This window comes from Dermochelys coriacea, chromosome 4 (assembly GCF_009764565.3).
Source record: "Dermochelys coriacea isolate rDerCor1 chromosome 4, rDerCor1.pri.v4, whole genome shotgun sequence".
NCBI classification, from domain to species: Eukaryota; Metazoa; Chordata; order Testudines; family Dermochelyidae; genus Dermochelys; species Dermochelys coriacea.
In genome coordinates, this window is record NC_050071.1 from 74,239,517 (window position 1) to 74,251,941 (window position 12,425).

The 12,425-nt window shown below is 45.1% G+C and overlaps 1 protein-coding gene across 1 annotated transcript; it reads left to right on the forward strand.

The window, feature by feature from the left end:
- Nucleotides 1–2,184: 2,184 nt before the first annotated feature.
- Nucleotides 2,185–11,915, forward strand: SAP30 (Sin3A associated protein 30). The gene is made up of 4 exons (XM_038398661.2): nt 2,185–3,078; nt 5,144–5,266; nt 8,953–9,051; nt 11,595–11,915. The coding sequence occupies exons 1-4, from the start codon at nt 2,749–2,751 to the stop codon at nt 11,715–11,717; spliced, it is 675 nt and encodes a 224-aa protein (XP_038254589.1). The 5' UTR covers nt 2,185–2,748; the 3' UTR covers nt 11,718–11,915.
- Nucleotides 11,916–12,425: the final 510 nt, after the last annotated feature.

Consider the following 12,425-nt stretch of genomic DNA (forward strand, 5'->3'; position numbering starts at 1 on the left):
TGCCCACCGTTGGACTAGACCATAGCTTCCTAACTACTTTCTATTAACTCTCCTTCAGTCTTTGACATATCCCTTCCATGTAACTGACATGTCTACATGCCTAACAGAATTTCAGTTATGTGATTATTACAAGAGTTTCAAATTCCAGTGTAGAGGGGACCTTAACCATGTACTGTAATACCAGGTTACAGAATCAGATAAAAATCCCATCTGCACTACAGATTGGAATAGTTATAATCAGGTTCCCTGACTCAGAATTGTAGTGTACAGAGGGCCTGTCTCCTCAAATCACTCTCTAACCTCTCAATCACTCTGTTTTGATTCAGTTACTATTGAATAATCTGTAATTAATACAACTGAATGAATGTTTCAGTGACTAAACTCAAACTTCTTTGGGGATTTATGTTGACCATAGTCATTTATTTGAGGGGAAAACTCATTACCATGGGCTGTGCAAACACATGAAGAAAAACAGTAGGTCAAAGTCTGGCTCTTCACTCTATCCCTCAGCCAGGGAAAACTCAACTCTTATATGCTTATATTTTAATTAACCTTTTATGTAGCTCTGTACAGTTTTGATACTAGATTTGTTTTGAACAAGTGCTTTCACCTTTACTGCTCATTACCTCTATTTTAATTGTTCCTTCTTTTGAAGTCAGTTTTGAATTTTGGCCTCTCCACTGTGCTTGACAATACACCGAGCAGAAAATTTAAATGTAACTGTAAGTTCTGGAAAGAGAAACTAAGTTACTGATAGAAAAAAAGTGTTACTGCGATAGAAATGTCCTAATAGCAACAAGGGAGATCTAGGAAAATTACAGGCCAAGAAATGGACTAAGCTCGTTGTTGAAGTCTTCTTTAATAAAAGTCGTTTTTAATTATAAAAACCACATTAACCCTTATTCCTTAAATTGCTTTCCAAATTAACTACAATTACATCTAGTTTCAAGCTATCAGTAACGAAGAGCAAGGATCAACTATTCTCCGTCAACGCAGGCAAAATCACAGGCTAAGTGTAGCGCTGTCAACCTGCTCTCATTTGAAGAGGTGACACGGCACCTGCCGGACTTCTACCACCACCGTCCAAAGCAGCCCCCCTGCATTTAAGGGGCGAACACAGGCCATGCACTGCAGCCTTAGCCCCAGAGAACTGGAGCCAACAAAAGGAGAGAGGAAGATAGGTGGGGGGGGGGGAGTTTTGCAGAAAGAAGTTCTAAAAACCTGCCTGGCGCGCGACCCCTCGGTGCAGACGAGGTGCGAGCTGTGCGCGATGCCACGACTAGAGAAAACCGCGCTGAGAAACAGAAAGCCCAGATGCTGCATCCCACTCCCGAGCTTGCAGTTGCTTTGTGCGCCGCCGAAGTGGCCCGCGAGGGCTCTGCTGTGTCTTTCGGGAGGCAGAAGCTCTCCTGCCTTCTCCGTGGGCACCTACGAGCAGGGGAGCTGCAGGGGCTGCCTCGCTGGAGCGAGCCCCTTTTCACGCGTTAGCGGAGCGGGCAGCGAGTCGCCGCGCACACAGCGGGGAGCTCTGCAGCCCCCCGAGGCGCCCGCGTGCAAACATGGCCGTGGCGCGCCAGGAACACGCCTTCGGCGCGGGGAGGCGAAGAGACGCGCCCAGAGGACAAAGCTGCCTGTTGCTTCATGGGACCAAGCGGCAGCCGCCGTGGGTCATTTCCCCACCCCCCGCAATAACCCGCCGCGCACACATCACCTCCGCCCGCCAGCGCAAACCACGGGGCAGAGATGGGGCCTGCCAGCCTAGGCCGAGCCGCCGTGGCAGCGGCGGCGCTCGGGGACGCAGCCCCGGGCAGGGAACAAGGGGCTAGGCTCAGCCAGCGCCGCTGAGAACTGGCTTTACGGGGAGGGCGGGGGAGGGCGGGCGCGAGCGGCTCCGTTTCAGCTTCTGCCACTCAGACGTATTTCAAATCTTAACGGCTGCTGCTCTACGGCCAGTCTTTGAATGAGGAAGCAGACCAGGAGCAAGGCAGTTACCAATCTCGCCCCGCCCCTATTAAATCCGGAGCGTGGGGGAGGAGCAGACTCATAAACGTCTACAGCGGCCCTCAAGGCCCGCCACAAGCCCTGCTCGCGCGGTGCATTTCGGGAGCTGTAGTTTTTCACCCCTCCCCGCCACTGCCTACGCTGCAATGATAGAAACTACAGCTCCCATGAACCCCCTGAGGCGGGAGCCCGCATGCGCATTGCGGAGCGGAGTCGCAAGCTGGGCGCTGCTGTTGTTACATAGGAAACAGCTGAAAAGTCCCCACATGACAGTGGGGGAAGGAGGAAGCGGGGTGACCCGGGGGATGGACGCGGCTTTTACAGAGTGAGGCGCTTGGCCGCTACAGGGAATCCCCCAACAGCCTCGGTTCCCGACTCGAGCGGAAGGGGGCCGAGGGGGGAATCTCGCTGTGCCCCTTGAAGGAGCCCTGGTTTGCCCTTGGGAGAGGGGTTGTGCCCCCTGTTGTGGGGGCTCTGTCTGCCGGGGGCCAGGGGGACGGACGTGACCCTTAAGGGGAGGATCGTGCCCCCTGCAGGGGACGCTGCCTCTCTCAGGGGCGGCTGCTGATGGGGCAGGTTTAAATCCCTCCCTTGCAGCCGAGCGCATAGACAGCGGGGAAGTTTGATTCAGTCCGGGCGGCAGGGACGGATTCTGCTCCTCTGCCGGACAAAGGGGCGGCGCAGGCGGGTGAGGAGCCCGGGCGGGTCGCTAGCTTCCTCTGCCGGGATCGGGACGCTGCTGGAGCAATGAACGGGTTCGCCCCCGAGGAGGTGACCCAGAGGGGGGGGGATGCTGCCGCCGCCACCGCCGCCGCCGTCGTTGCTGCTGCTGCTGTTGTGGCCAATGCAGCCGCCGCCGTGGAGGTGCCGGCGCCCGGGTTAGGTCCCGGCGCTGCCGCAGGTGCCACCGCCGGTTCTGCGGGACCCCCCGGTGCTGCCGGCCCTGGGGCTGGGCAGCTGTGCTGCCTGCGAGAGGAAGGTGAGAGGTGCAGCCGGGCCGCCGGCAACGCCAGCTTCAGCAAGAGGATCCAGAAGAGCATCTCACAGAAGAAGGTGAAGATCGAGCTGGACAAGAGCGTAAGTGACGCGAAACCCCCTCCTCTGCCCCCGAGGCGCGCAGCGGGCTTGGGGAGGATGCCCGGGGGCGAGCGTGAGGGGCAGTCAGGGCCGGCCGGTGAGTGAGTCCCCTCTCTCCCTGCAGCGCGCTCTCATCGTGGCAGGTGGCCACGGCTGCTCCTGCGGGGTCACCGGCCCCGAGCGCCCCCTAGGACAGGGAGACCCGCGGCTGGTGGCGGGGGTACCGGGGAAGCGCCTTGGGGCTTTTGTTGTCGCTATTCACGGGACAGTATTGGTGTCTGAGGCGCCGCGTTGCAGCTCTCCGCGCAGGACGCACTGCACGATCGCTCCCCGCAGCCTTATTCCGGCCTCAAGAGTCGCCCCCACAAAGGCTTAAACCACTGCCCCCTTCCGCGCCCCAGCGCCTGGGAGACTTGAGGCAGCAGCTTCTGTGTGAAACTGTGCGGGGCTTTGCCCTTGGTACGGTGGAGTGGAAGAGTGAGCGAAGCTTCAACTGCTTCTGCTCAGTGTGCTGGGGGGGGGCGGCGGGAGAGACTGCTGCTCTTTCTTCCTCCTCCCTTCTTCTCCCTCCGGAAAAGTCGGGGTGGTATTCCAGAGAGAGGCTGCTTGGCCGGCTGCCCCCCGACTGCAGGGAAACCCGGGGGCTGCACGTCCCCTCCGCCGCCCTTCCAGAGCAGGGATTCTCTACATGCTTGTGTGGCTGGCTCAAGCGAGGGCAGAGACTTGGCCGCTCCGCCGCGTGTTGTAACGCTGCGCGTCTCTCTCTGCCACGGTGTCTTCCGCTTGGCAGCCATCAGGCTTTTCGTAGTGCTCCTCCGTCTGTACAAGAAATCGCCACAAGCCTGTGTCACTGCGCAGGCAGGACGAGCCCCTGTCTCCCTTCCCCAGTCTGCTGAGAAAGAAACACCCTTTGGTAGCCCAGACATTTCTCAGATTCGGAGCAGTGTTAATCTGCGGAGCAAATGTCTGCCGGCTTCCTTCCCTCATGAATACTTGTTTCTTCAGAAGAGAAATTCAGGAGTATTTGGAAAGGCGATTTATATTTAACTGGCACAGTAGAAGTGTTAGGGGATGCTGGCCGAAAGAGGGGCTTCTAATATGCTTGTTACAGTTACCACCTTCAAGAGATTGTGTAAACTCACGTTGTTTGGGGAAAAATGGTTGCCAATTTCTATTTGTGCTTCTGTTGGAGGTTGTGAGCTTTCTCTTTGAATCATGGTTTATGAGAGAGCTCTTGTGAAGTAAACTGAAGCAAACTCTAAATGGGCAAAGAAAGCTCTTTTTTGCATTAACAAAAGAAAAAGCGTAGGGCTCCAGTATTTCAGTTTATATGTTTAAAGAAACTTCGTTTAGGCCTCCAATTTGTTTTTATCATCCCAAATGTAACTTTCTAAGTGCTTGATTTCCACCCTCACCCTGTGCACCCACAGCTCCAGTTGAAGCCAGTGGGAGCTACTGGTGCCTAATAGCCCTATGTGTTTGTATATATTTCTTCTATAAAATAACTTCTTGCCAGATTTTTTTCAGGTATTTAGGCATTTAACTACTGGCCGTTCATCTCAAAATGAGCTGATTCCTAGAAAAAGGAAATTTTTAAAAAATCGATGTATTTTACAATGACTTTTCATGGATGGTGGAAGTAAAACCTAGGAAGAGAGCTGTGAAGTGAGACAGCTGAAATCTTGCTTTTTTTTTGTCCATTTAACGGAACTTCAAAGTAATTTTCATACCCCATTCCTGCATTCTGATGAGTAACCTGGAGGGCTGTATTTGGCTCTCTCTACAGCCTGTTAATACTAATTTTGAATTGGCTCACTGAAGCAGTACAGTGATACAAGGGGTTTTCTAGGCCAAATGGGATGCAGTAAGTTATAGCATCCCAACTTTTATCTTGTGGGTTCTGGTAGAAACAGAATTCTTGAACTCATAGTTAACGCCATGAAAACCTCTTGATGGATATACTTCATGGTAAATTACTGCAGCATGTAATTTGAATTATCATGTATTTCCTGGATGTTAGACTAGTGTGGATTTGTGTTTAAAACATGCATTGCTACTTTTTTAGGCAAGACATCTTTATATTTGTGACTTCCACAAAAACTTAATACAGAGTGTGCGAAACAGAAGAAAGAGAAAAGGCAGTGATGATGATGGTGACTCACCAGTGCAAGACATCGACACTCCAGAGGTAGCTGAATAGTTGTCCTGGCTATTGTCCTGTAAAGCTTGTTCTTAATTGCTACCAAGTCTGTGTTAATGTAATTTTTTCCAATGTTAATTTGTTCAAGGGGTGGGAGAGATCCTGTTTCACTCACTTCATTAATATGTTTCATTTTAATTTTTTTTATTAATTGTAATATAATTATATATTCAAAGGTATTAACGTATATAATTTAATTGATCGATATATTTTCATTTTGTTTTACACACAGTATTTTTCCTAGAAAGGAAAGTTGGAGTTATATATACCAATTTTAACTTTGATAAAGGTTCCTCCTTCATGACTTTTTCTCCACAGATTCCCAGTGTGGGAGGCATGCGCTTAGCCATCCAGTAGCAGAACCATTTTTGAGTAAGACTTGGTTGTTAGAGTGCACGCTTAATTCACGTGATTCCTAACATTTCATATACTGAGAGTATAAACACGTCAACTGTCTCCCAGTGCCTCTCTCTGTTCTGCCAGAAGGGTCACAGAGTAATCCTTTTAATTCCTCCATCATATTAGCATTACATAATTAGTAGTTCTAGTAGGGTATAGTGGACTTGAAAAACATAGTTCAATATTTGATGTTCTTTAGCTTTTGTATGATTTTTATAGGGGCTGCATTGCAGGAGATGGCAGATTAATGTAGGAAAATGGAGTTTAAAAGGTGTTCCTCTTGACCTGCTGTGTTCTTCATTTCAGATGGGCATTACCTGGGAAAGTGCACTCAGCTGGAGGCTGTGATGCCTGTGAGACTTTCTCCAAAAGGCCCCCAAAAGCACTGCTCTGCTTCAGAACTTGCTCCTTCAAGTGTTGTTGGCAATCCATATGTCCATACTTCAATTAAACCCCTGTGGCTGGCCCTGACTTAAACAGGGCTGTTTAATTGCCATGTAGACATTCAGGCTCAGGGGAGAGTCCCAGAGGCCAGGATCCAGTCCAGGCCCCAACATCTGTACTGCAATTAAACAGCCCATAGCCCGAGCCCCACAAGCCCAAGTGAGCTGACGTGGTTCAGCCGCAGTTATTTAAGAGCAGTGTAGACGTACCCAAAGTGTCTCCAGGCATTAGTAGTATGGCCACTAAATTTCCCTTAGTGCAAAAATCTTGGACTGGAAGAGGGCAGCTCCCTTTAGAAGGCTCTGATGGAGGGGCTGTCAGTTGTCTCAGAATAGTCATTTTTGCTGAGTCCTGTTTCTCTTTCTTGTAAGAGCCATTCATCAGTTAATAGAAAATTTTATCTAAAATTATTTTTCTATCCACACTCCTGTAACCACATAGGTGACATCACAGTGCTCTTGGAACCATAGTTTCTAAGTATATCAATGCTGGGGTTTTGTTTGTTTGTTTGTTTGTTTTTCTGTGGGATCTGCAGTTCTTGGTGCAACTGATCTTATGCTATGGATTTCTCTGGATCATAAAAAGTAAGTCACTTGCCAGACTGCTGCAGCTGCACTTCCAAAAGAAGCCTAGCTCAGGAACACATTTGAAGAGCCTCAGGTGTCAAGTCTTGATAACACCAGAGTTTCTTACCAGGTTTTCCTCCATATGGGTATCATGCATCTTAGATGTGTGTGGCTGTATGTTCTTGTTGCATCAGTGGCCTCTTGAATGCGAGATCAAGGTCTCCTTCGAAGAAGAGGAAGGGTCCTCCAAGGATGCCTTGGCCTCCATCTGAGTTCTCAGGATCAGTAGTTCTTTGAAGTGGCTTCTGCACATTCTCACTGATGGAAAAGGTATCCCCAGCACTGCTAGCTTCTGGAATCTTGTGGAAAGCTTATAGATACTAAGGTCAGAATGGACCACTCTGATCATCTAGTCCGACCTCCTGCACAGCGCAGGCCACAGAATGTCACCCACCCACTCCTATGAAAAACTTCACCCATGTCTGAGCTATTGAAGTCCTCAAATCATGGATCAAAACTTCAAGGAGCAGAGAAGCCTCCCTCCAGTCAACCATGCCCCATGCTACAGAGGAAGGCAAAAAAACCTCCAGGGCCTCTCCAATCTGCCCTGGAGGAAAACTCCCTCCCGACCCCAAACATGGCAATCAGCCAAACCTTGAGCACATGGGCAAGATTCACCAGCCAGATACCCAGGAAAGAGTTTTCTATAGTAAATCAGATCCCATCCATCTAATATCCCATCTCAGGGGATTTGGCCTATTTACCCTGAATAGTTAAAGATCAATTACTTACCAAAATCCCATTATCCCATCATACCATCTCCTCCATAAACTTATCGAGTAGAAGCTTAATCTGCCTTTCTACTCTGATGGAGTAAAGGCTTCTCAAATCAAATACTGGTTTGAGGAATGGGACTCCCCTAGACAAATCTGATGTAACTAGGGCCCTACCAAATTCATGGTCCAATTTTGGTCAATTTCATGGTCATAGGATATTAAAAATTGTAAATTTCATTGTTTCAGATATTTAAATCTGAAATTTCATGGTGTTGTAATTGTAGGGGTCCTGATCCAAAAAGGAGTTGTGGGGGAGTTGCAAGGTTATTGTAGGGGGGATTGTGGTACTACTGCCCTTACTTCTGCACTGCTGCCAGCAACGACTGCCTTCAGAGCTGGGCAGCTGGAGAGCAGCAGCTGCTGGCCGGAAGCCCAGCTCTGATGGCAGAGCCATCACCAGCAGCAGTGCAGAAGTAGGGATGGCATGGTATGGTATTGCCACCCTTACTTCTGCACTACTGCCAGCAGAGCTGGGCATTCGGCCAATGGCTGCTGCTCTCCGGCTGTCCAGCTCTGAAGGCAGCACAGCAGTAAGGGTGATAATACCGTGACCCCCCTAAAATAATCTTGTGACCCCTCTGCAAATCCCTTTTGGGTCAGGACCCCCAGTTTGAGAAATGCTGGTCTCTCCTGTGAAATCTGTATAGTATAGGGTAAAAGCACACGAAAGATCAGATTTCACATGGGGAGACCAGATTTCATGGTCCATGATGCTTTTTTCATGGCCGTGAATTCTGTAAGGCCCTAGATATAACACATAGGCATCTGATTGTGGGACGACAGGGCAAATGACACACCTCTTCGCCATTCTTTGGTTATGGAGGAGCTATGGGGCTGGCACCATTCCAAGCTTGGCCAGGTTTCCAAGTGTGCAGTAGCTCACCTACTTAGCCTAAAAACAGTCATTAAGGTTGCTTCATAATATTAAGTTAATCCCTTCACAATGCTCAGGACATCAAGATGTTGGTTTTGGGAGGGCAGTGTTGCAATCACTGTTCACCTAGCAGGTCTTCTCAGTCAAACCATCTTCTCAGGGATGTCACTGCTAGTTTATCTCCTACAGTGGGGATGTAGGGTGATCAAATCGGGAAAGAGGAAAAAGGGGTTTCTTAATAGTGATGTTTGTTCTCCAGATGGTGCCCTTAAATAGACCTTCTGGGAACAGAGAAACTGAGGGAGCATTGGGCTGAGGTGTGGGTATTTATATCCTATATTATGAAATGTAGGACTTAAGAAAATTCTAACCCCTGATGGACAATAGTTTTGTGGGACTCTGGCTATGCGCATAACTCCTACATTGTGGCTGTGTAGAGGCAATATACTTCACCTTTTAAATCATAAGTACATTACAATTAATAACAAATTAATCCTCTCTTTAGCCCAGCTAAAGATGCATGCTAACTTTAATGATATTCTTCTTCCTTTTTAGGTTGACTTATATCAATTACAAGTAAACACACTTCGAAGATACAAAAGACACTTCAAGTTACAGACCAGACCAGGACTTAACAAAGCACAGCTTGTTGAAGTACGTATGAATGTCTGTTCCGTAGCAGACAGTGTAATTTACTGTTACTTGTGGCTCTGGAAAATGTGATCATTACCAACATATTAGCATAAGTAACATATATTCTTGTCTGTCAACTATAAAAGTTATCTATAATTGCCATAGTTAATATACCACTGCATTATAATTAGATTGTATCCTGCTCCACAAACTCTTCTCTTTGCATAAAGAGAACATGTGGATTGGATTTTTTGAAAATAAAATGAAGTTACTTATCTAATTTCTCCTCAATGATCTGATCTTTCTGTCCCCAACTCTTAAGCCAAGAGCACTCTAGTTAAGAAAGAAAATCAAAAGTAGAAGCTCAGGTTAGAGGAAGGAAGTCAGCTTTAGAAGTATGTACTCTGAAAGAATCCTGAAGTAGTTTATAGAATTGCAACATTGCTATTAAGAAACATGTAGCTTAAGACAAACAGTGGGCCTAAATCTACACTCAGTTACCTCCCTGCAAAACTATAGGCTTCAATGACACTGCAGCTTTGCAGCTAAAGGCAGAATTAAGTTATTCTGTTATTTTTGCAGTAAAGTTCTAGTATAGTTGAAAAGTACAATTAATAGAAATATGGGTACAAGTAATAGTAACAATGTGAAATCTGGGCATCCGATTTCATGTCTCTTCTTATAAGTGTGGAAACTTGCAAAACTAAGAGCCACAACAATACAGAAATATCTGTAAGTACAACAGAATGCTAGCATGTTTGCAAATTTCGGTCTTCTGAAAATATAATTTACTTGGTAAGAGACCAGTATTCTAGTCAAAACAAATAGTTTAAAATGTGGCACAGCCTTTACTTTTAAAAAAAAAAAAAATGCACTCCATTTTGCATTGCAAACACACAGATCTGGAATGTTCATTTAAATACTTTTGAAAATTGATGGTCCTCTGTTAAAATGCTCTCTGAATCTTCATTGTGTTGTCTAGTTTTATGAAATGTTATGGTGAATTGCATTTGTGTGTAGGCATTTTGTAGATCTCTCCACTAATCAGTGTTGATTAAAGCCAAAATTCGTAAATGTATGCAAGAGGCTAGCCTGTAAAAGAACATAAGTTGCCAACATTTTTGCAACTGCAAGTATGAGTTTAAAATCAGTACTGTATATTCTCTTTGTATGCGACTTAAGACAAAGTTTGAGCACTTATTAAATTGGCAAAAATGTGACTTGAAAGAAGCCACAAGTGGCTTTTTCAAAATAAAAATGGAAACTTAAGAGTGTATTCTGATTTAGTTGTATATTATAAAATACTTTATACAGGAAGAATAAAACTGTAGGCTTCTATAAAACTCTGTCTAGTCTACAACCAGCTTATACTCTTCCTTATTGACAGACTTCTGGGTAGAACAGTGGGGGCTACAGCTAGCTTCTGTTACTTCTCCAGTGGCCATGAAGTGCCAGATTCAATGTTTTAGAGCTACCTTCTTTCCAGAGGTGTCATCTGTGACCTCCCCAGTTGATCACCATTTATAGCAAACTTAGTTCTTGGGAATGATGCCAGGAAATTCTGAGCATGTTCATTGAGTCCCCAGATGTCCTAATGTAGTATAGATGCTTTAGTCAGTCAGTTAGAATTGAACTTCAAAGGTACACTGTCACTTAAAAAACATCACCTTTCTAAATGGTTAATTTACTGTCTTCACAAGTAACTGTTAAGATTACTGTAACTAAAAGAGATTAGGAGGGATTTTTTTGGTTTACTTTGTGCCTTTCACTAAACTTTGTGCAGTCATTTTCTCCTCTTCCTTCTCAGCATGTATGGGCTTTTTGCACAGCAACAAGGGAGAGAGTGATATTACAAATCCACAGTAATTGGCAGGGGGAATTGTTTCAGGTACTACCCCTGCTCCCTATTTAGATACATCTTGTAACCAACAGTCTTATTTTCATAAAGGGTAAAAAAAAAAAAATTCAAGAGCAGTTAAGTGAGGTAGAAGCCGTATAAAAAGATTTGACCAGTTTAAAGGGCAGTGACCAAAGCTGAACTTCACCCTTGCTGACTGCTCAATTATTACATGTCTTCCTCTTTATAATCAGGTTAAAAAACCCATGGACGAGCTCTTCTACCCCTCCAAAAATGATCAAATGCAGGGCCTTTCCAATATAATAATGATCCGGGACTTCCCATTTTTACTATTATATTCTACACTCAAGCACTGTACACACTCCCCAGTACCTTTTGTGGACTCTTACCTCTCTTCTGAAAGGTCAGCTTTGTGTAGCTGAGAAAGCCATGGATTTCACTGGATTGGGTCCATCTACTGCAATTCACACTTTAGAGTATTGAAATGATTTACTGCCTAATACTTGTGTGATCCAGACTGTTGGATGGAGGCAAATGTCTTCACCCCTGCTAGTATTGATCTGTTTGATCAAATCTTTAAAAAAGGAATAGATGTCAAGTCTGTGTTTTAATTCTGAATTTTTGTTCCATTATCTAGGAAATGTGAACTTGTTGATTGTATGTAATCAAATGGCTATTTAATTTCCTTTAAACTTTCTCTTTATAGATAATTGGTTGCCATTTTAGGACTATTCCAGTGAATGAAAAGGATACCTTAACATATTTCATCTACTCCGTGAAGAATGACAAGAACAAACCAGATCTAAAGATGGACAGTGGAGTTCACTAGGATGGAAGAAATGGGACTAATACTCAAGTTGCAGATCTAAAGACTGTTTTTGACATGCAGAAGCTTTCTTTGTAACTTTTTTCAGAGAACTTCTCTGATTTTATTTTTCATGGTCTTGCTGACTCTCTGAAAAACAACCTTCTCTAAAATGAGATTTCCCCAGCAAAAGTATTTTAAATAAATATTATTGATACTGTTGCTCAAGTGTTCATGTGTGTTTGTAACTTATTTAGTGAGTTATTTGTACCTAATAATAGTTTGCCTACATATATTTAAAGTTATTAAAAATATTCATTGTATTTTTTTAATTATAGAAGTATGCTAAAGATTAGAGTGTGAAACGTGTTTTGAAATCATCACACTACAACATGGTTTTATATAGTATAAAATTTAGCTCTGATAAATTCTAAACATAGTTGCTCCAAACTGAAGGGCCAAAATAGAATTGCTCTTGACTTCCTGAATAGCAGTGACTCTTGTAGTTATAAGTCATAAGTATAAATGGCTGCACTTGTATTTTCTTTTAGAATTCTGGTATGCGAAGATCTTAATAGAGGTTTTTTTTGAGATCTCTAGTTTCCTCACTTCTGGGATATGCACTGCTAAGCCTCAGGACCATCGTGCTACTATATAAAAATGATGGCAGCTATTTAGTGTTCAAAGTCTTTCCATCTTCATGTGGATATATCACCATTTATAATGGAAAAC